The 25,253-nt window shown below is 39.4% G+C and overlaps 1 protein-coding gene across 2 annotated transcripts in view; it reads right to left on the bottom strand.

The window, feature by feature from the left end:
• The window catches only part of SUGCT (succinyl-CoA:glutarate-CoA transferase), a 719,796-nt gene that overhangs the window by 388,907 nt on the left and 305,636 nt on the right, over positions 1–25,253 (bottom strand). For both annotated transcript variants that reach the window (XM_072760056.1, XM_072760054.1), the window contains 2 exons: positions 21,979–22,050; positions 14,897–14,994 (listed from right to left, as the gene is read on the bottom strand). In XM_072760056.1, the coding sequence (XP_072616157.1) occupies positions 14,897–14,994; positions 21,979–22,050 (170 nt within the window). The remainder of the gene's footprint in view (positions 1–14,896; positions 14,995–21,978; positions 22,051–25,253) is intronic.

The raw sequence follows: 25,253 nt of genomic DNA, 5'->3' as shown, positions 1-25,253 counted from the left end.
AGACCTTAAACTAAACATGGTAAAAGAAGATAAAACAGGGTCATTATATGATGCTAAAGGGGTCAATCCTTCAAGAAAACAGTTGTAAATATATATGCATCCAATATTGGAGCACTTAAACATATAAAGCGAAAACTACCATAGCTAAAATAAGAAATCAACAGTAATTCAATAAGAATTGGAGACTTTAATACCCTGCTTTCAACAACAGATAGATTATCCAAATAGAGAATCAATAAGGAAAGAGTAGATTTGAGTAACACTACAGACTAAATGTACTAAAAGACAAATACAAAACATTCTATACAACAACAGCAGAATACATATTCTTTCCAAGTGCAAATGGATCATATTCTAGATTAGGTTATATGTTAGGCCAAAAAACAAGTCTTAGCAAATTCAAGAAGATTGAAACTATAGCAATATCTTCTTTGACCACAGTGGTATTAAACGAGAAATCAATGACAAGAAAAAATGGAAATTCATGAATACATAGAAATTAAACACCACTCTCCTGAACAACCACTGAATCGATGAAAAAATTAAAGTGGAAATAGTCTCTTGAGACAAACACAACAAAAACACAATATATCAGAACTTGTGTGATACAGCAAGAGCAGTGTTCCAAGGAACTTCATAGCAATAAAGGCCTACATAATAAGCAAGAAAGATCCCAAGTAAACAACTTAATTTTATACCTTAAGAAACTAGAAAAAGAAGAATAAACTGAGTCAAACATTACCAGAAGAAAAGAAATAATAAGAATTGAAGAAGAAATAAATGAAACCGAAAAAATGTAAAGCATTAGAAAAGATTAACCAAACCCAGAGTTGGCTCTTTGAAAAGATAACCAAAATTGACAAACCTTTAGCTAAGGTAATCAAATTTAAAAAGAAAAAGAACCCAAATCAACAAAATTATAAATGAAAAAGGAGACTTTACAACACAACAGAAGTTCAAAGGACAATAGAGACTACTATAAAGAGATATACACCAATAAACTGGACAACATGGAAAAAGATGAAAAAATTCTGAGAAATATATAATTTATCAAGACTAAATCAGGAAGAAATACAAAATCTGAATAAGCAAATTATTAGTACAAAGATTGAAACAGTAATCAAAAATATCCCAACACAAAAAAGCCCAGGCCCAGATGCTTTAACAAATATTTGAAGAATTAACATCAATCCTTTTCAAAAACCAATCCTTTTCAAAATCTTTTTGAGAGGGTACACTCTCAAAAATCATTTTTTGAGGCCAGCATTACCCGATACCAAAACCGGGGTAGGGGGGAAGGACAAAAAAACTTCTGCAAAAGAAAACTACAGACAAGTATCCCTCATAAATATAGTTGCAGACATTCTCAACAAAATATTAGCAAACTGATGTCAGCAGCACACTAAAGGAATCATATGCCATAATCAAGTGGGATTTATTAAGTGGAACGCAAGGGTGGTTCAACATGCAAATCAACCAATGTGACAAATCACATTGATAGAATGAAAGAAAATAATCATATGATCATCTCAATAGATGCAGAAAAAGCATTTGAAAAAATCAACATCCATTCATGATAAAAACTCTTAATAAATTAGCCATAGAGAAAACATATCAACATAGTAAAGACCAAATATGACAAGCTCATAGCTAACATCATACTCAATGGTGAAAGATTGAAAGCTTTCCTTCTAAGATCAGGAACAAAACAAGGGTCCCCACTCTCACCTCTCTTATTCCACACAGTACTAGAAATTCTAACTAGAATTAGAATTAAATTCTAAGGCAAGAAAAATAAAATTTCTTTAAAAGTAATAGAAGAGAATTAAAATTTCTCTATTTACAAATGATATGGCTATATATACAGAAAATCCTAAATGCTCAACAAAATCAATTAGATCTAATTAATGAATTCAGCAAAGTTGAAGGATATGAAATTAACATCCAAAAACCAGTGTTTCTATACACCAACAACAAATTTCTGAAAAATAAATAAATAATTAAACATAAATAAATAAATAAATCCCATGTATGATAGCATCAAAGACAATAAAAACACTTATGAATAAATTTAAGGCATTGAAGGATCTCTACTCTGAAAGCAACAAAACATTGATGAAAAGACAGTCTTCATTGTGTCTTCTTCAGGATACAAATAACAGAAAAGTACCCCATGTTCATGGATTGGAAGGATTAATATTGTTAAAATGTCAATACTATCACAAGCCACTTATAGATTTAGAGCAATCCCTATCAAGAGTCCAGTGGTATTTTTTACATCAATAGAAGAAACACTCTTAAAATTTATATGAAACCACAAAAGACTCCAAATAGCCCAAGAAATCTGAGAAAAAAGAACAAATCAGGGGATACCACACTTAATGATTTTACACTATACTATAAAGCTATAGTCTTCAAAACAATATAATAATGGAATAAAAACAAATAGGCCAATACTACAGAATCAAGAGCCCAGATACAATCTCTAGCATATGCAGTCAGCTAACATTTGACCACGGAGCCAGGAATACTCAATGGAGAAAAGACAATCTTTTTAACAAAGAACACTAGGATAATTTAATAGTCACACATAAAAGAATGAAAATGGGCCAAGATCTTACACCACTCACAAAAATTAACTCAAAATGGATGAAAGACTTAAATGTGAGACCTGAAATCATGAAGCTCCTAGAAGAAAACATAAGAATAAACTTCCTTCATATGGATTTGGTAATGGTTTTTTGGAAATGGACAAAATAAAGAATAGGGGCGCCTGGGTGGCTCAGTGGTTGAGCATCTGCCTTCAGCTCAGGGTGTGATCCTGGGGTCCTGGGATCGAGTCCCACATCGGGCTCCCTGCATGAAGCCTGCTTCTCCCTCTGCCTGTGTCTCTGCCTCTCTCTCTCTCTCTCTCTCTCTCTCTGTGTGTGTGTGTGTGTCTCTCATAAATAAATAAATAAAATCTTTAAAAAAGGAATACAGTCAAGAGTACTCACTGTGTATTGTCTATGGTTGCTATCTTGCTACAGTGGCAGAGTTAAGCAGCTAAGGTAGAAATCAGTCCCAAAGCCAAAAGTATTTATACCTAATCCTTTAAAGAGAAAGTTTGCTGACTCATTTAAAAGCATTAAGTTTTAGGATGGTTTGCAATAACGCAACAGTTAACTGAGATTTTAAAATTTTAATCCCATTTAAAAGTTTTTTACTTATACACTGCTTTATCATTTTACCTATGCTTATATTTCTAAATTTATTATTGATTTTTAGAATATTTCATTGTAGTTGGCTTTGCTTTTTTGAAGCTCACTAAGATTTTTTTGTAACCTAATCTATAATCAGTGTTTGTAAATGTTCCAGAGACACTAGAAAAGACTTTGTGCTCTGTTAGCTGAGTATGCAGTGTGCCACAGATCTACTACTTCCACCTCATTCAATATACCAAATAAGTCCTCTTTTTCTTTCTTAATCTATTTTAGACAATAGCATGTTAAATAATTATAAAAACAATTATGTTTCTCACAATTTCTAACTTTCTAATAGTTCTGACTCTATATTTTAGGGTATATTTCTATATCCTGACATGTTTAAAAATAGCTTGGAACACTCAATTACTCTTATTTTACAGATAACCGTATATATCAAGGACCACCAGAAAGGGTCAACCCCAGGGCCATGAAGATCCAGGCCAGCACTCTGATTTTCCCTTTTTTGTTTCCCTTCATTAAATTGAACAGAGTACTGAGACTTAAATAAACTCAGACATTCCAATGTCTGGATTTTTCTTTCTAAAGTTAGCAAATGAGAAAAAGAAAAACAATTCACAATAGAGGGAAGAAAAATCATTAAGAAAGAAAAATGTAAATTTATAAATTCAAAGATTAAAAGTTGTGTCTGCATGTGTGTTTGTGAGCATGGGGGGCGAGGTGCAGAATGTTCCACTTATTTTCTTTCTGTGGTCAGTACGATTCTAAACACAAAACTGATAGTTACAGAAAAGAGAAGCAAGCAGTTATTCTGTGAGTTCTATGGAAAAGGCGTTGATAATCGGGGAGATTTCCAATTTGAGCCTCACTGATGAGCTATGTGTTATTGGCCAAAACATGTTCAAGTAGAACTTAGGTTTGGTCTGGTGTTGGAAGCAGTGCGTAGCTTGCCATGACTACTGTGGCTCATCCAGGTGAAGACGGTCAGGAGCAGCTGGTCACCAGGGAATGATCTGGAAGGCTGGACAGCTGGTGGAAATCAAGACTCAGCAGGGATGTCAGCTGTCAGCACTGGAAGAAAGGTGGGGTCAGCTCCTACTAGAAGCATCAGTTAATGTAAGATCAAAGGCCAGACGAAGGCCTGTGCTAGAGCACGGGAAGCTCGGATGGGATAAGGATAGAATGCAGGCCCGGGCAAAGTGGTTGCCGAGCAGAACTCAGTCTGGGCCAGAGGCAGGCAGGAAATTGGGCAGGGCAGGGGTGAGTCTGGGAGTCTGAGGAGCAAACCAAAGTGTCAAGAGACTGAGTCAAACTCCAGATTCTCTATTCAATTCAAAAGTCAAGAGCAAAACAAGGTCAGCCAGAAAAGTCTGGAGGACTGTGCCTACATCCTCCCAAAAGGAAGGCCTCCTGAGCTAGCTCTGTGGAGTCTCCCACCAGATTGCACGGAGCCTTGAGCCATGATGCCATTAAATTCTAAGTTCTTTCTCTCAGGAAGGGGTTAAGACCAATGGTATCTGAGGCTCTATCCAGCTCCCCAAGTGTTTAGGACTCTAACATTCTATAAATCTAAAAATATACATTAAGTTCCAATGGAGAAACGAGGGTATTAAATGTTTTATCCAGGGAAGCAGAGTTTACTGGACTCCCTCCCACCGCCATCACCCCCTCCCCCGCCCCTGCACATACATATAACTATCCCCCCACTACCAGCGAATTCTTTCTACTAAAAGGCAGTATGGAATGGTTTATAGCCCTCCTGGAAAGAAAAAAAAAAATTGGGGAGGGGGGATGAGGGGGATGACATTCCATTTCGTCCTGACTCACTTAAAAGACATCATTTGATTCTCAGTCACAAAGAATTCTCTTAACAGAGTGGAAAGAGCCCTGGTCACGAGGAGCTTGTTTGGAGTTGCAATAGTTCCCTTTGCATTCTGTAAGCCAAGAGGATACATTCCAGGGCTGTGTTTCTTTCATTCTTTTTCCCTCCAGGCTGATTTTATAGTTAACAACACATAGCCACTTAAACCTATCTCCAAAGAACCAACATTCAGAAAATGTACCACATAAAATATAGACATTTTACTAGGACCCAGCTATTAGCTGATAATGGCAGAGCTGCCATGGAATGCCTAAGAAAACAAATGTGACCCTCACCAAAACATCAGATCCATTTATCCAAACCGGCCCTCTGCCGTGGATGCCAGATAAACCTACAATGATGTGATTCAAAGCATTAGAAAAGGTTGGGGGTGGGGGGGAGGCTGCAATAAACTAACCATGTAGGTTGAGGATATACATAAATCACATGAAATGCAGCCTCGTAAGATACTAATAAAGTCTGGGGGGGTGGGGGGGTGGAGGCTGGCAGGAAGATTTTAAAATGCGATCATATGGGAAAGAGAATATTAGACCAACCAAAGAGTTTCAGAGGGAGCAAACAATAAGTTTCTCTCTATATATATTAAAAACATGTAGACATGGGAGAGTCAGTGGTTGCCAGGTTTAGGAGGGGAGGAATGAATCAGAGTTAAAAAGAGACTTCCCCAGCCTCCGGGCCCTGGCAGGAGTATCAGTGAGGGGAACTCAATCTCTGGGGCTCTTGACTGCTCCCAGCCTTTCACTCCACTCTTCGCCTAGCCTAGGCAGCCTGAACGCTAATGACTTCTCCACTTTCTCCACGCTGAAATCTAGTCGGAGGAAAAAGCCTGAGAAGACTTATTTACCCTAAGGAATAAGAGAGTTTGCTGGAGAGTCTCACCCTCTCCCTCTGTCCAGACCCCCTGAAAAGGAATAAATCTTAAAAAAAAAAAAAAAATCTAACAATCGCCTAACCTCAGAAATCAACCAAGTATGTGTAAGGGAAGGTTATATTCCATGGAACAGGGGTTTCTTCCAACCCTTCTATCATATAGGTGGGCACTGATAAAATCCTCTCTGTTCTTTAAGCAAACCACTTCTTCTCTGAAGCCTTTGTGAAAATAAGTGAAATCCCATTAGGAAGGTGATACATAGGGGATCCCTGGGTGGCTCAGTGGTTTAGCACCTGCCTTTGACCCAGGGTGTTATCCTGGAGTCCCAGGATCGAGTCCCACGTCAGACTTCCTGTATGGAGCCTGCTTCTCTCTCTCTCTCTCTCTCTCTCTCTCTCTGTATCTCTCATGAATAAATAAAATCTTAAAAAAAAAAAAGGAAGGTGATATATAATATCCTTTTTATAAAAGATTTTATTTATTTATTCATGAGAGACACCTGCAGGGAGCTTGTTGGAGGACTCGATCCCAGGACCCCAGGATCACGACCTGGGCTGAAGGCAGACGCTCAACCACTGAGCCACCCAGGTGTCCCCATAATATCCACTATAATTTCATTTTGAAACAGTTCAGATTGTAAAAGAACAGGTTAAGGATAGGAGGATGGAGCCAGGAAAGGAAGACAGGAAAAAGGGCTAAAATGGGGATTTAAGAAAGTGAGGAGGATAAAGGAGTAATAGACAGTTGTTAGAAATTAAATATAGGGCAGCCCGGGTGGCTCAGCAGTATAGCGCCGTCTTCAGGCCAGGGTGTGATTCCAGAGTCCCGGGATCGAGTCCCACGTCGTGCTCCCTGCATGGAGCTGCTTCTCCCTCTGTCTGTGTCTCTGCCTCTCTCTCTCTCTCTCTCTCTCTCTCTCTCTCTCTCTGTGTGTGTGTGTGTGTCTCATGAATAAATAAATAAAAATCTTAAAAAAAAGAAATTAAATATAAAGTGGAGTTGACCCTTAAACAGTACAGAGGTAATGGGCGCCAACCCCCACCTTCACCCCCCAACACAGTTGAAACCTATGGATAACTTTTGGCTTCCATAAAATTTAACCACTAATAGCCTACTGTGACCAGAAGCCTTACCGATAACACGAGCAGTCGGTTAACACATATTTTGTATGCTACACGTGTTATAACTCTGCATTCTTACAAGAAAGTAAGCTAGAGAAAAGAAAATGTTAATACCAATGTCACAATAAAGAGAAAGTACATTTGCAGTACTGCCCTGCATCTATCGAAAAAAACCGTGAACCTGTGTGGTTCAAAGGTCCACCATTGCTTCATTTTCTACTAAGAATAAAAATTAAGGAAATTGTAGATGTTATTTAGCAGAAAATAAATTCAACAGCTTTCAGGAAGGCCAAAAATATCCATTAAAACTTTGAAAAACTTAACCATAAAAATGACACAGGAGAACCCATGGACATAGTTTATTTCTGAGTTCAAAGGTCCCGGCTGAAGCCTTTCACAGGGGCTATTAACACAGCCTCGCAGCTAAGAAACACAAAATGCTTCGTTCTCTATGAGGGTACAGCGACAAATGCAAGGAATAACGTAAGTGGACTGTTCACAAGTTCCAAATTCGTGGCCCACACTGAGAAACAAGTGTCTCTTGAGAGGGAATGGACTACGAGCCATTAAGGTCCACTTTTGGCTTGAAAAGACGAAGCACTATGAATAGCCTTTATTAAGAATGTAGTACTAAGTTAAATATATTCCAGGTCTTGGGAGTTCTTTTTACTATTTCAAAAGAGTTTAATAGAAATCATGTATTTAGCTGCAACGAGGCCACACAGGCCAAATACAAATAATTCCTGTCACTGGAATTAAATCAGCACAATACAGGGCCCCTGGGTGGCTCAGTGGTTGAGCATCTGCCTTCGGCTCAGCTCATGATCCCAGGGTCCTGGGATCGAGTCCCACATCGGGCTCCCCACGGGAAGCCTGCTTCCTTCTCCCTCTGCCTGTGTCTCTGCCCCTCTCTCTTTTGGTCTCTCATGAATACATAAATAAAATCTTTAAAATCAATCAATCAGTACAATAATATTTCTATTACTCTGATTAGGATTTGATTGGCAGTTACATAGGACTTTATTAAATAGAAATTGTGGAACTTATGAGATGTGTATTGCTTGGGAGAGAAAAATTTCTCAAAAATAGGGGGTTCACGAGTTAAAAAGATACAGGAGAAATTTGACAGTAAAAACTTGGGGAACAGTAATTTAAGATTCTAAGGGATTGAGATTCTCCTAAAATAGACTGAGCACTGCTGTGTGCTCTGTGCTGTGCAAGCTGCTTTCATGTGTGTTCCGGATCTTAATTCTCACTAAGATGTAGGAATTGTTACGCGCATTGTATCCACAGGAGGACCCGAAACTCAGAGGAATCAGGATGAGCTCAAGGCTACAGAATTAGTCAGTAGAAGATTCTGGCCTCACATTCAGGTCTTTTGACATTCTGTGATCACAATACTATCCTCTATGGTTAGTTTAGAATAAGTTTGCATTTCTGGCCACCACTGTTCTCTTTTTATTTGGACCTGATGCTAGGAATTCTCTGTCTTTTCCTTTTGGCCAGTTATGCCAAACTTGGGTGGTTTGCCCCTTCTTGTTCATACACTCACTCGCTAAAAGAACATTTTTTTTTGAGCACTGAAAACCCAAACAGATAGTAGAAATAAAAATCAAAAAAAGAAAGATCTAGTCTCTTATGGTGTGTCCGTGTAGATTCATGGATTGAACAGAGGTATTGCTCTGGTGGGGGGTTGATGGTGGCAGGTGGAACACAGGGTGGGGATGGGGGTCAGACGGAAACTCTGCACCTTCCTTTCAATATTGCCAGGTACCTAAGACGGCTCTCAAGAACGTCTTTTGCAAAGTAAGAAATTAATTTAAAGATTATTTAAGAAACAGAAATTTACTGTCTTGTCAAGGAAGATAGGTGATGCGGACAGTAGATGCCCTGATGCAGCAGCAGGAGAAGGGCTGTCCACAGCAGACAGGTGAGGCAGGGAAAGCCCAGAATTTTGCGCTCATCCTTAAGGACTGATAGCAGCCAGGGAGACAAAGAAGTTTCATCATTTTGGTGAAAAGCAATGAGCATGGGATGCCTGGGTGGCTCAGTGGTTGAGCCTACCTTTGGCTCAGGTCATGAACCTGGGGTCCTGGGACTGAGTCCCACATCGGGCTCCCTTCTCATTGGGGAGCCTGCTTCTCCCTCTGCCTGTGTCTCTGCCTCTCTCTGTGTGTCTCTCATGAATAAATAAATATAATCTTAAAAAAAGAAGGGAAGGAAGAAAGAAAAGCAATGAGCATATGGGGAGACACTCAGGATTAAAGCACCAGGCCACATTATAAGAAGTTGCAACAAGGTGGGAAATGACTGCACGTGTTAAGGTAAATAGTTAGGGGCACCTGGGTGGCACAGTCTGGTTAAGCATCCAACCCTTGGTTTGGGCTCAGGTCATGACCTCAGGGTCACGAGATCGAGCCCCACATCAGGCTCTGTGCTTAGCAAGGCGTCTGCTTGAGATTCTCTCTCCCCCTCGGCCCCTCCCCCCACCTCTTTCTCTTAAAAGCAAATAAACAAATCTTTAAAACAACAACAGCAAAGGTAAATAGCTTAAACTTTCTCCTCAGAGCTGTGGGGATGCCATAAAAGACTGCCATAAAAGAAGCAGAAAGATGAAATTTGCCTGATTTGTACCAAGATGTCAGTTTAAAAAAAAATTAACATTATATTCAGGCACCTCTGGTGTGACAACCCTTCTATCAACAGCCAAAAAATGCTCCAGGCCCAACTCTCCAATATTCTGAACAAGCCAACTAAAAATAATTTGACACCAAGCTTTGGAAGTGATCAGTTTAGATGAAACTCTTTAATAAACCTTTGATTCAGTTCAACAAATATTTGTCTAGCACTTCTGTTTGGAAGGCCCTGAATTACGGCATTTCATTTCACAGTGTTTTAATACAGGGCACTCTAAAAATAAGTAAATATTCAATTACATACAAGAAACTTAATAAAGAAAACTCCGATCATTCAAAACCAAAAATAATTACTTATCTCACTAAAGGAATTGCCATAGCATTTTAAAAATAAATTTATCTTACACTGTTAATTTTTTTTTATATCATCGGAGTGTAACCAACTTTCTAGTAATGCCTTCACTGGGACTGTATTGACAGCCACTTGCTTAACGTGTGTAGCATTTTTCAAAAAGCAATTTAAAAGTTGTCATCAGTTTCTTTCCAAGCTACTTTATTTGTCTTCTCCTATGACTTATTTTGTTTTCTCCCTATGAAATCACGCTCAGTCTAATATTTTCTCCTTTGAGTTTTCTTGTTCCTTCACGTACTTCTGTTTGTCCTCTAAGACTCCTCTCAGGTGGCACCACCTCCAGGAAGCCCTCCCTGACTTGCCCACATTGACGTAGCTGCCCCTTCTCTGGGCTCTCGGCGCCCTGGATATTTACCATGGCACCTCACACACTACTGAAGCTGCTGCTTTACTTGTTTATTTTCATAATTAGATCATGAACTCCTCAAGAGCCCAGACGTCTTCTTCTGTCTCTATAGCTGCCGGACAAGCACCCACGGTGGCCAGTAATGGTGAAGAAAGGAAGGGAGAGAAATAAAACAAACTGTGTTTCTATTTTCTCCACCATTTCTCTCTTCCTTCCTCCTCATTTCATGTCTTCCTATTATTTCTCCCCAACCACCAATACAACATTTATCCTTCTCTTCTTGGTTCCAGCGCACATCATGATTTTCAATCTCTCCCTCGAGGTCCTTCTGATTGCAAAGATGCTGATCTGGGGCATGAGGGGCACAGGCTTAGGAGCTGTTGCTCCTTGGCATTGCAAAGAAGGGGTTTGTTTTAACAGGCCCTGGATTCGTCTCTATTATATCTCTTCTGTGTTTTAGCTGGGGACTTTGAACATGCATTAGCTTTGCATAGTTTTCAGTCTTCGCAGCTGGGTAAACAGACTTTCTGCAACAGCCTGGATAAAATGGCAAGCTCAAGGGGAAAATCTTCACCTTTAAATTAAAAAAAAAAAAAAAAGAAAAAAAAAAACCTTCTTCACGGCCATGGTTGGGGAATAGTAACACCTGAGAGCACCTGAGGGGAATGGTGTGTGTCCTGACTGTGGAAAACCCAGCTGATGACAAGAACATGCAGCTGCCTTCCTGAGTGAGCCTGGCTGCGCTCAGAAAGGAGCATCAAACTGTAGTTAGCAAGAATAACAGAAAAGTGAGGTAAGTGACTGACATTTCTGGTAGACCTTCAAAAAACACGTATAAATTCCATAGGAGAACACCAAGGTGACTGTAGTTAACAATACTGTGTATCTGAAGGAGAGGAGATGTTAAAACTTCACAAGAAAAAAAATTGTGACCTTGTGAGGTGATGCATGTTACCTAACGTAATTGCGATGATCATTTTGCAATACCCATAAATGCCGAATCATTATGTGTTGTACACCTTAAGTTGTACAATGTTATATGTCAGGTATATCTCAGTAAAACTGGGGAAAAATGGATCTTCAGGATACATAGAAAATAGTAGTTGCTGAGAAGCAAATTCACTTTCTGATGAAAATAATTCCTTTATTTCACAGGTTTAAGAAACGACTCTATTGTAACTTTTACAACACGATTTGCTGGCCATCTCCCCCCACTCTCTCCCTGGACCGACATCCCTCTACTCTCTCTTTCTTTCTCTGGACACACATCCTCTCTCTCTCTCTCTCTCTCTCTCTCTCTCTCTCTCTGGGCCCACCTTTTCCCACTCTTCCTTTTGATCCCTGAGCTCCAGGCTCATTTTCCTCCCTGCTACTCCTCCAACACCCAGCCATGCACCTGCTGCCCAGAAAGCTTCTCCCAGTCATCTGCAGGTCCCTTCTCTGACCTCCATCAGGATTTAGCTGAAAAGTCACTTTATCAGAGAGTCCCTCCCTGACTGGCTTAAATGGAACCGCCGGCCTCACAACCAACTTGACCAACTTCCAGCACTGCTCATTTTCCTTCCCTGCATTCTTTTTCACCAGCTTACTTTGTTTCATTTAATTCTCTATCCCTAGTGCTCAATAAATATGTATTGAGTAAGTAAAGACAGAGTAACATTTCATGGACCACTTCAGGGAGGCAATACAACATGTGGGAAGGATACACAGCCTTTTGAATCCTAACCAACTATTCGCTACGTACCTAACCCTCCCTGTGCTTCAGAATATTCATTTGTAAAGTGGGAATAAGCTTCTCTGGCTAGTAGTAAAGGCATCTAATAAATGCTAGCTCCTCTCCTTCCTTTCTCCCTGTGTCCTTTCTGTGGTTGGGAGTCAGCGTGTCCGTGATTCACAGGTCCTGGGACAGCTGTCAAATGAAAGGAACGGTGCATTCAGCACACCTTGGACAGTATCAACCCCACAGTTAAAGCTGATTTTGTTTGTGTTTGATAACTGGTAGGCTAGATCTGAGGCCCGCAAGGACATCTTCTTTTCGGAAAGTGTTGTCATCTGACTGGGACCCCAAGTGGAGACATCTGAGGATGGTTTCAGGAAGCTGTAGAATGGACCCTGAAACATGACTATGTTTCAGAATAACAGTAAGTCTGGGAAGCGTTCCAGAAAGAGAACAGAAGACACAGAATGGAAGTGTGGCCATGGTAGGGGCTTTATGCTGAGAAAAAGGTGGAAAGAAAAGATGGTGTCACACTGGGGAAGACCATGAGGTCAGACAAATAAGGCCAGATTTATTCCTGTAACAGAGAGCCACTGAATATTTTGAATATTTCATAAAAAAACATAGAATCCTATCATGGAAATGAAACATGTTTTGAACGTTCACAAGAGACTTTTGAAAGCTGAGCACTGAAGGGTGCTGGTGGATCCAGTGACATCTGTTCAGCAAAACCAAGGACAAGGTTGTAAATGGGAACAGAACGCATCCTGATCTTCCCTTCTCATCACTGTTTGATCCACCAGGCAGAAGAGACTTGAGGGCCACTAACCACAAGAGAGCACCCAAAGCCATCAACATGCTAGCACGGGAGAGCATGGAGGCTGGCCTCCTCCGGGCCCGCGGGCTCCCTGCGGTCTATGTACGAAGGACCTATGACAGCGTCACCTCCCCTATCAACTTTCCTCTCCCAGGCTGCCCCTCATCTCTTCCATGTGATTTACTTCCTTATTCCTTGTGAAGTCTGAATAAAAGACCTAAGAATCTTAAAGGCTCCAAAATGATACAATTTCCACTTCTGCATGTCTATAAGAGGAGAAAGAAAAAGTTGGCAGATTATTTCATTCACCCCAAAGAGAGAAAACAGAAATTAATCGGTGACAGATGTGCTGAAAGTCTTTCAACCGTGGAATTCTACAACAGGATTTAGCAAGGAATTGATGTTTTGGGACCCAGGAAACCGATAACTTTGTGATTCCCAGCTTCACTATAAAAGTGCCAGCAGCTAAAGAACAAGATGACACTTGTATCTGATGAGGTTTTCTATTTTCCTTGGGTCTACTCTTCTCACAGCATGGAGATGATCTATTTAGAGTATCAAAGAGCTTTTGATAAGGTTCTCACAAATGCCTATTATTGAAACTGGGTAACCACGGTGTGAAAGGAAAAAGTCCTATCAATGAATTAAATGGATTAAAACACTGCTTGAGAGGTGAAGGGGCAAAAAGCAGAAATAATGCTTTTATTAATGGCCAGTTCTCATGCGGGGAAAGGTTAATGATTGAGGGCTCTTAGGCTTCGTGGTAGAATCAGATTGATAGTTCACTAATGACCAGGACAGGGGAGCTCCAGCCTCGTTCCCGTGTTCTCCACAGATAGGCCCACACAGAGCCCCCATTGATCAAAGGGCATGAGGCACATGGAGGAGACGCAAGCAGGGCAGAGAAGTGCCTGTCGTCCAGAGATGCCCAAATACCAAGGGGTCCAAAATAAAAATCACGATAGCAGAATTTTATTGTCTAGGAATTTTGATACATACTACAGAGAAATACAAGGGCCCTTTCAAAAGACAAGATATGATATTGGAACAAAAGGACTTAATTTATGGGCACGATGAGAAAAAAAAATGTTCCGCACTGAAGAATTTCAGCATTTGGGCATTTAGAGCCACAAAAACCACGATGCCTACTCTGTAGATGGAGAAGTTTAGATGTAAACAAAAGTGAAACTGGTAGGAAAGATTAAGAATTAGTACCCTTTTTGGAGGGAGAACTCAAAAGATTTGAGACAGGTTTTAACAAAAGCATAACCCGACATGAATGGAATAATCTGGAAATCAAATACTCTAATTGCTTAAATTAATCCTTTATGACCTGTAACTTCATCTGGCATTTTCAAAACATCATCAGGACAAACTTCATAGCAGAGCTTTGGGCTTAACCTTTTTTTTGTCTCTGTTTCCTCATCTGTAAAATGGGAATAGAATTTACCTCACAGGATGACTGTAAGGGCTAAATGGGATGACATGTAGAGCATTTGAGCAGCAAAGGTAAAACCAAAAATGTTCAATTATTTTTGTTTTTAGTATTGTTATTATTAGAACTTAAAATAGACCAAACCCAAATACTTATGTGTTGTAGAGAAGCAATCTCTTTCGAGCCATTGTGATTTTTCTTATTTATATCATTGTTATGAGTCAGTGCTTAGTAAGACACATAAAATGCTTTCAAATAAAGAAAAAGCAAGCTTTAAAATACCTTTCCACTAATGCATTTTGTCAAATGGAAGAGAATTACAAGTTAATCTAAGTAAGGCAAAAAAGAACACACACACACACACACACACACACACACACACACACACCCCTCACACCGAGCAATTGCTAATGACATATTAATTCTCCAATGTACTAATAGTGGAGCCAAGCTTACCGTGCAGATAGTATTTTGATAAGCTCCTTTCTATTCTGTACACGAAGGTGATTAGTTTTATACTTGGGGTCATCAATCAGTTCAGGCAAATTCAAGATCTAAAAAGGGAAAATAATTTTAGTATATAATTCAAATTTTTCATGTACCTGCCTGTGAGTGCAAGTGTTCAGGCCCTACTAACATGCTCCCCAGGACCATTCCTTGCTGACCTTTATGCTTCCAGACAAAGGCATAGGGAGCAACAAAGGAATACGGAGGGAAGGATCATGCAATTAGGATTGAGTTTGCCATTTATGAGACGTTTTTGCTACATTTGAGTTTGTGCCTACATATGCAAGCACAGAGCAAGAGTTATCAGATTCCCCACAATAAGTGTTGTCTAGAGAGAGTAGGTAAAGAGATACAGAATTAGATAAAACTGACCTAATTCTGAGAACCGATATCATAAGTACATGTCTGCACTTACGCAAAGCCCATAATCAACATATATCTTGTAGGTACATTCACTTATTTGTTCCACATGTAAATAAAATAATATTATCTGTCCCAGAAGTCCTATCCAGGATGTTGTACAAGGTGCTAAAATAAAGGAAAAGCATATACATTGCCCCAAATGCTCACCATTAAAACAATGTCAAATTAAAAGATATTCTTCCTATAGAAGTGTCACTATTTTTCTTTAATATGTCTCCCTAAAGGAATACCAAATAGAAATGCTTTTATATACTTCCTTTTTTGCTCCTCCTCAATAAAGGGAAAATCTATCTTGCAAGTCCCTTTGGACATCTTGCAATTTTAACAAGACCATAATGAAAGTACCAAGTGGATTTGGAATGGAAAAGAAGTTTTATAAAGAATGTGTGGAGGCAGTGTTTGGCAGTTGTGTTGGAAAGTCAGAAGGAGCATTTATGGGCTCGGGGCAGGCCATGTGGCCTACAGAAAGCTTCACTACCTTTAGTAATGCATTTGCTTTAAGTATAAACATTTAATGGTTTCATTTGTTTCCCACAGTTTAAATAAAATCAATCCATTAATCAATCCCACGAAGGACAGAGAAGTGAAGAAGGTCCCCTGGAGTAAAGAGAGCATCTCCACAGTGTCATTTCTCTTTCAGGTGGTTCACTTATTCATTTCCTTTAGGAATAATAAAGACAGCACTACTCCCCCAGATTTTTAAAAAAGTGACACCGCATAGAGCGTCCTTTCTAAAAACTGCCCTGCCACCACACCTGATCCCAGAAGTGGCCTCCAGGCTTGTCCAGGAATGGAAACCCACCCTCCCTCCCTAAGAGTGAATATGTTATTTCCAGAAGGAGCAAGTCCCTTCACCAAATCATGGGTTAAACCCATAAATCTGGCCTCACCCAGAAATAGTAGGAGCTCCATTAAAACAAACTGTTCAGTGATTGTACTCGGTGGTAACCGGGACATCCCCAGATGTCGTTCTCTGAATTTGACTCATCACCTCTTTTCTCTGTGAAAGTTGGTATGGAAGAGTGGGTCAAAGTAATTATGGCTCTGCCTTCAGCCATGCTGCCATTCACAGTGCTTCTAGAGAGGCTGCTGCACGAGCTGTGATCACAACCATCCCTTACGTGCTTGAAAAAGTGTCGCCTGAGGTGGAATGATTCAGTGTCAGTGAAAGTGTTTGACATGCTGAGCACCAAATACATGTGAGGTATTCCAACGAGGTGCTATTCCCTCCCCGCAAAGAAATAATGAAGTGTGTGTTTGTTCAAAGAAGGATGGGAAAGAGGGAGGGAGGGAGAGATGTCTTTAATTAACCTTCATTTCCTATGAACATCTCTATTGGACATAGAGTTCCGGGTTGACAGTTTGGTGCCAGTTGGCTCTAGGCTCCCTGTTTCAGGCCAAAAAAATGTACAGTTCGCTGAGTCTGTGTTCTCCCACAGGTAATATATCATTTTCCTCTGGGTGCCTTCAAAACCTTTTCCTTGGTCTTTCATTTTCAGTGGGAAGTCTTGGGTATGTTTAGGCGTGCGTTCACTTGGGTTTATCTTATTTGGGGTTTGCTGAAAGTATTAAATCTGTAGGTTTTTATCTTTGGCCAAGTTTGGGAAGTTTTCAGCAATTATGTCTTCAAATATTTCTTTAGCATGTACTCCTACCCTCTCCTCCTGGGATTACAAGGACATTGGTGTTAGACTTTTTGTTTTTGTCCCACCGGCTCCTGAAGGCCTCTTTCTTTTCTTTCTTTCTTTCTTTCTTTCTTTCTTTCTTTCTTTCTTTCTTTCATGTTCTGGGAGGGGACCATCCTTTTTCTCTCTCTCTATTGTTCTACTTATCCATCCTTGAGTTCCATGACCGTCTCCTCTGTCATCTCCATTGTGTTATCGGGATTATCCAGCGAGGGGTTTCTTTTTATATTTGGTGGTCATATTTTTTGGTTCTATAATTTCTAGTTGGTTCTTCCTCCTATCTTCTATTTCTTTGCTGTACATTCCTCCTTTCCCGTTTATTTCAATGGTGTCCGTGATGCCTGTTGGAGCATTTCTGTAATAGCTGTTTTAAAGTCTTTGTAAGTTAATTCCGACATCTGTGTCCTCTTGGCATTGGCATTTATTGACTGTCTTTTCTCATGCAAGCTCTGGTTCTTCATATGCTGAGTAATTTGGATTGCATCCTGGATGTTTCAAATATTATAGTATAAGCCTCTGGGCCTTATTTAAATCCTACAGCAAAATTTTATTGTTATCATTTTTAGCAAGCAGTGATCTGATTAGGTCCAGGCTGCAAGCCCCTACCCACCTGCCCGTGTGCTTTGGTTCTAGACTTAGTTCCATTCCCGACGCCCTGGCAGTGCTGTCCAAGTCTGCCCCATATGTGCCCCACTTGATGGTCACGCTGCCACCTGGGCAGTCATCTGTTCACAAACTTCCTTCTCAACTTCTTTGGTGTGCTGGTTAGGATCAGATCAGCATATGTGTGGCTCAGGGGTGAGCTCATGAGTTCACAAACACCTTCCAGGGTGGCTTTCTGAAGCTCATCCCCCCTCTGAGGGCTCTCTCAGGTTCCCTGAGGTTCCCCATTGGTTAGCTGACTTCCAGGGTGGAGGCCAAGCAGTAGGAGGACAGAGGAAAAGCAACAAGGATTCACCCACCTATTTGGGGGGGATTACAGCTCAGAGATAAAGAGGAAAGTTCTCCTTCCTCAGATCCTGTTAGATCTGTTTAGATCCTGTATAGATCCTGTTCATCTGCCGCTGCCACTATAGGGTTGTTCGTGGCATAGGACTCAAGAAAACAGACAGGGAGAGAAGATGCAGGATTCCCACACTCTCTCTGCTATCAGAACTCACTTTTGTGCTCCTCACTCCAGGAAAGAAGGGCATCTCCTAGGGCTCAGCTCTGTCTCCTAGTTTCCACTCTACATTTTAGGCTGTGCTGTATCCATGTAAGGAAATAATTGTAGAGACAACTGAGCCTGGGTGGCTCAGTGCTTGAGCATCTGCCATTAGCTCAGGTCATGATCCCAGGATCCTGGGATCAAGTCCTGCATCAGGCTCCCTCTGCCCATGTCTCTGCCTCTCTCTGTGTCTCTCATGAATAAATAAATAAAATCTTTAAAAAAAAAAAAAAAAGAACACTGGTAAACTTACTGCTGATCTAGAGGTATTTTATTCTTTTTTTTTTTTTAATTCTAGTGTTCTTCCTCAATTCTCCCCCTACTACTTACTTTTCAGCACCACCCTAGACATGCTCCACACATTCTCTTCCAGGTTTTATCACTCTGTTCAGTGGGAGAGATAGGGAGAAGTATGCTTACTCTATCTTACCCAAAACCAGAATCTCCAAACCTAATTTTTATAGAGGCCATTTATTAAGCACATACTGTGAGCCAGGATTGGACTGAGCATATTACTACTTATTCATTCTGACTCTTACAAAACCCCAGAAGTTATATGTTAGCATAGTTATGTGTTCTAATCTTCATTTTATTGGGAAAACACAGAAACTTAGCAGAGATTAAGTGTCAGACCAGAGGTCACCTGACTAGTTTCAAGGCTCACAGTATGCCTTGAAATTATGCTATAATGTCCTCGGACCACCTGCTCCAAAATCAACTACAATGCTTATCAAAATTGAAGTCTCCTGTACCCCACCTCAGACATACTAAGTCCAAATCTTTGGGAATGAGGCTCAAGGAGATTTCCTATGCATGTTAAAGTTGAGAACCAATGCATATTGCCTCCAATAAAAGAAACTCTCAGTCTAAATGACTTTTAAAAGGATGTCAATGTACTTCAAATAGGAATACCCATTAGTGTTGGCATCAATCAGCTTAAAATAGCTTACATATGCTCATGTTCCCTACTCTTCTGTATCATGTTAAGAGACATAAAATAGGATTTGCTCTAAGCCAAGGTTCACTTTATATGCAGAAAGATTTTTCTGAACCCCAAGCCTTGAACCCATTGCTCTTGTTCTCACTCTAATTCCTGACAATAAGAACCCCTTAATAGGACCCATCCCCAAGAAGTATTATTCAGCTGGTATATCAAATTCCATTTTGGAAAGAGATTAGGCCTAAGTAAATTCTACTCATTCATCACAGACAATACTGCTGTATTTCTCTCGAGGAGGGAGAGCTGCCCTATCTTTCATTATGGACCTTACTGAGCAAAAGATCAACTGATGGACTTACTGGGGACCTCATCTCCTATAAGGCCAGTTTGAATGACAAGCCCCTCAGTTAAAAGGTAAATCTGAACAACAACAACAAAAAATTCTTAGAAGAAACCCACTATATATGGAATAAGGAAAAGGATAGTTTTTCTTAGGTTAAACGTTCTTAGGGCCAGTTTACACATAAGGATATAAAAAGTCAATCAGATTGCAATGTTTGCTCAAGATGTAAATGACGTGAATAACATTAAAAATCCTCTGCACATAAAACTTTTCTTCTGAGTATCTCAAAAAATTTAATAGACATTGTCTTAATGGCTTATAAGAGGGATTATCATTCCTCACTCACATATGGAGAAACAAAGTCATGTATGCCATTCTCAAAGGCCCTCTGATGGTCTCCTTTTAAACAAATGTATCATAACACACCATCACCATAAGTCATATTTGAGTACTTAGACTTATGGCAAATATTCTGCTTTGAAATAAAAATCTTTTTCAGAAAATGTTCTTATGGATATTTATGAGGAAGTTCAAAAGTTTCAAACTGATCAGCAGTAATGAATCAAAAATAAAAAGAATTCAGTTCAGTTATTTTCAACAGTGAAGAATATGTCAACCAGTAATTTCTCCCCCCCACCCCATCCACCACCCCCCTCTCTGGAGAGACAAAACTCCAAAACATATGGCCCAGGAAGAAAATCTGTACTCATTTATAGCAATGAACTGGCTTTTACATCTCTGCAGCTAGAGTACGCAAATGACTTCACAGGCAACGGCTTCCGTATGTTTCATATTTTTAACATTGACCGTTCATAATAAAGATTCTTTGATCCCAGATCAAATGTTTGAATCGATTTTCTCTACACTTACTCAGAGTCACCGCTATGAAAGCTCTCCTCTTTCCCACCTCAGATGTTCTAGCCCTTTCTGCAAAAGGAACTGTCTCCATTTGTCACCTTCTCTGCGGTACTTTCCACCCCTTTGCTGTGGTTTTTAGCTGTGTTCATTAACCGCTCATACAAAAGAGGCACAGCAATAAATAATTTTTGTACATAACAAGTTAACGGCAATAAATAAAGTTCCCCTGAGGAATTCACAGGCATCTTTAATGAAACTGAAAAGTCAGAGTGAGTGGTATGTATGATTAGTAAAAGAAAATAAACTCCCCAACAAAAAAACATCCTCAACAGGTGAGACCTCTCCATACATGTCAGAGAAATTAAAAGAAAAACTTATATACATTTTTTAAAGCTAGATTCGATTTCTGGGATTAGAACTGGGAAAAGCGAATAGGAACCTAAAGACTTAAATAAAAACAAACAAAACCCCAAAAATCTAGGTAAGTAGTAAAAACATCAAAAAAATTTTAAGTGATGCCAAGAACTTAAAATCTCCAACATAAAATTATTTTACGTGACTCCAAGGCCTTTTTAAAAAATCTTGTTGAGAGGAGCACCTGAGTGGCTTAGTGGTTGAGCATCTGCTTTTGGCTCAGGGCATGATCCCGGGGTTCTGGGATCAAGTCCCACATCAAGCTCCCTGGAGGGAGCCTGCTTCTTCTGCCTATGTCTCTGCCTCTCTTTCTGTGTCTCTCATGAATAAATAAGTAAAATTTTTTAAAATATAAAAAAATAAAATAAAAATCTTGTTGAGAAGCAATATTTTTAATGTAACCTTAATTGATAACTTAAAACATGAACTCTGCAGAAAGGTACTCATAAAACAAAGGCTAATTTGAAAAAAAAAAAGTTTAGTTTTCTAGGGATTAATATAATAAATTTGGTATCACATTATATTTGGGCCTAATTAGATCTCAGGTTGTTACAGAGGGAAGAAAGAAAAAAAGGGGATCCATAAGTGCCTCAGCGGTTGAGTGTCTGCCTTCAGCTCAGGGCATGATCCTAGAGTCTCCGGATCAAGTCCCACGTCGGGGGGGGCGGGGGGGGGGGTCTCTCTGCAGGGAGCCTGCTTCTCCTTCTGCCTGTGTCTCTGCCTCTGTGTGTGTGTGTGTGTGTTTCTCATGAATAAATAAATAAAATCTTTAAAAAAAAAAAAGGAAAAGAAAAAAGGAAAGTGAAAAGAAAAAATATCCTGGTATTAAAAATCCCTTTAAAATGAATTATTTTTCTTTCCTATTTTTCACTGGACTGATAGATCATTTTGAAGGATAATTGAGACTACTATGTACTATAGTACATTTCAGAATACAGCCAGGTACCTCAAAAAAAAAAAAATACAGGCAGAATGCTAATTCAGACCATGTCCTTAGCACTTATGAGTATAAAAAGGGCACACTGTTAAGGGAGAAGGCAGGTGGTCTTAAGTTGGCGATAAACTTAACAACATTGTTCTAGGCAAAAGTGAACTTTCCTGGCTTTGTACAAAGTGAGTTATTGCACAGATCATCCGTCTATCCCAGGGATTACCCATTACCTTGCACACAGTAGCAAACTGTTGGTTATTTCCTACTCCAACCACAAGAAATCCATCCTTGGTTTTAAAAGCCTAAAATAAATAAATTAATTAATACATACTTACATACATACATACGTATATAAATATATAATTTTATATATTAAAAGTACCACAAGTTAGCTTTAATTTCTAAAAGTTCTATATAGAAAGTATGCTCTAAAGCAACATTATTAATAAAATCCATATCAATCAATTAGTATATTTTGCTCTTATATTTGCATAGTTATTTTCATTTGGGATTTTCAAAGAACTTCTTGGCTCTTCTACCAGCTGTTGTAACACTGCATGAGAGCTTAGAAAAATAAAGAAAATACTAAACTAAACCAGTTTTGTTATATTAGCACAATATGAAATTCTATATTGATTACAGTATGGATTACTGTTGGGCTTTTCTAAACTTTTGTGTTTTGTTTGTTTCCAGTTCTCCATGGAGGGCAAAGACCAAGAAGGTACATTGCTTTCTATAAAGTTAAGAAGAATAAAAGGAAGGAAGGAAGGAAGGAAGGAAGGAAGGAAGGAAGGAAGGAAGGGAGGAAGGGAGGAAGGAAGGAAGGAAATGAGGGGAAGGAGAAAGAGAAGATGGGTAAGCTGATACATTTTGTCTTTGAAGATCTCAGATGTAAACTATTGGACAATTATCACTTTTCAGTAAGTGACAATGGACACATCTGGATCTCTGCACCTCATGTGGTTTTATGTACCTGAAAATGTTTGCTGCTTCTAGGAGCCATATTCATTTGAGCAGTAACAAGAATACCAGAGTCCTTGGTCCTCTGGAGAACTCCCTGCTCCACAAATGATCACAGTGCTGGTTGGAGGACCCAAACTTTACCCTCAGAAGGCCTTAGTCCCACTTTCCTTAAGTAAAGGAGTTCCTGTAAGTTTCCTTCCTTTATAAGTAAAAATTGTTCTGTATTTTCACCTACTCTTTCTTCACTTACTCCTGTCTCTGAGATAGATGACTTCTATCTTCTTTGCCAGGGCTTTCTCCTATGCTAAGCCTGTTCCCACCTTCACTCATATCCTTCAGAACCCTGCTCAATCATCTTTAATCTCTTCATTCCCACTGGGTCCCTTTTTTTCTGCCTACATTTAGGCTTGTGGCTACACTAACAATATAAGCAGCAAGAAAACAAAATTTCCATCAGTCCTGACACCTTTCTCAAGCTATCTTGAAATTTTCTTCCTCTCCTCCATCTCTAAATAATATAAAAATTCCACCTGCCTATATTTTTTCACGAACACCACATTCCAATGCCGTCTGTCATCAAGGTACTTATTCTATCACTACACTGAAACTATTCTTTCTTGATCTCTCTGTATTAATTGGTACTGTTAACCATCCTTTCCTCCAGGAACCCGTCTTATCTCTAGGATCCATCTGAGTCCATGTCTAATCTCTCTGACCTGTATTCCACATGCCCCCCTTTTTAGGATTATTTTCTCCTTAGCCTTCAGCATTCCTTAAGGATCTGTATGTGGTCTTTCACTACACTTGCTTCTAATGGTAGCCACTAGCCACATGTGGCTATTGAATTTAAATAAACTAAAATTAAATTAGCTGGTCACAAAAGACCACATAGTGTTTGCATTTGTATGAAATGTCCAAAATAGGCAAATCCACAGAGACAGAAAGATTAGCAGCCACACTGGGCTGAGAAAATTGGGAGAATTTGGGGAGTGACTACTAATGAGTACTCGGTTTCTTGTGGGGGTGATGAAAATGTTCTAAAATTGTGGTAATGGCTGGACAACTCTGCGAATACACTAAAAATCACTGAATTCTACACTTTAAATGGACGAATTATGTGACATGTGAATTATATTCCAATAGAGATGTTATTAAGAAACATTAAAGTAATAGTTCAGCTCCACAGACACAGTAGCTACGTGTCATACATTCGATAGCCACAGGTGGCTAGTAGCAGCCGTATCAGCACAGATGGAGGGCATTTCTGTCATCGCTGAAAGTCCTGCTGTGCAGTGCTGGGAGATTAAAGCTGGTAGTTTGTAGGTTTTCTTTTTATTCTACCTGCTAGGCCTAACATGATACCTGAAAAATGTTAGGCAATGAATAAGTGGTTATAAAATGCAATGAATCTCTCAGGCACCTGCTTCCATATAATAGAATTGTGGTTAAAATGGATCTCAAGCAAAACACTATAATAGGGTTTATTCTATTTACATTTTTTGCTTGATTTGGTAATGAATGCTACTAAAAAGATAACACATGAACTAGTTTAAATGTTTATCATCCCTGTTCACAGCGAAAGGCAAAGTTAGTGTTATAAGTAATGCAATAGTGTTTCTCAAGTTATAGAAAGGGAATTTGCAATGGAGATGTGAGTGAGGGGCAAAAGATCTTGAGCAGAGATGTCTCAACAAACTATTGATAACTATGAAGGTACACAGGTAGTCTGTTCGCTCGGGTGTTGAGTTTGGTTTGGTTGCAGTTTTTCCAAGAAAAACTGAGTTGGGGAGTAGATAAGCAATGTGAAGTAACAATGTCTGTTATCAAGTATAATGTAAGAAAAGATTTTCAAAATTTTAGATTAATGACATGATATTCAGCAAGTTTACATTTTGAGAGATCCTCATTTCCTTTTAATTAATAAAGATGTGTTTCTTCCTTTAAGCCTTAACTATACCATGAAATATATGCTTACCAATATACAACTTTCAAAATTTTGAGGAGGGAGAACTAGTTAATGATTATAGGAAAATGAAGATTGAATAGTAGCTGAGCCACCAAATTCAATTAAAGATCACCAAATAGATTGATAAGGATGAAGGTAAGATTGAGTTCTTTAAACACTTGTTTGCTCCCTGTTACTATTATTACAGTGTTTATTCAATGAACATGTTTTAAATAAAAACTTTAAAAAATACTGTTGGCTGAAGACTGAATAATTATGTCTCCCCAAGCTTCACATGTTGAAATTCTAACCCCAGTATGATGGTATTAGGAGTGTGGAAATTAAGAAAGGGAAACCTCACTAAAGTGGAGTCCGGAGACTAGAAGGAAAAGTCCTATGACTCGGTCGGTGTCAATTACAAGAACTGTCGATTACAGACCCCAACAGGAAAATCATCAACAGGAAAGAATGACCGATTACAGACCCTACAGGAAAATATGTACACTTGACCCATGAACAGTGCCAATGCCCCAATCCACACCTGAAAATCCACATATAACTTTTGACTCCCCAAAAACTTTACTATGATGCCTGGGT

Source organism: Vulpes vulpes, chromosome 5, assembly GCF_048418805.1.
Source record: "Vulpes vulpes isolate BD-2025 chromosome 5, VulVul3, whole genome shotgun sequence".
Lineage (NCBI taxonomy): Eukaryota > Metazoa > Chordata > Mammalia > Carnivora > Canidae > Vulpes > Vulpes vulpes.
Note: the sequence above shows the minus strand (reverse complement) of the source record. Positions and strands in the feature narration are given on the sequence as shown.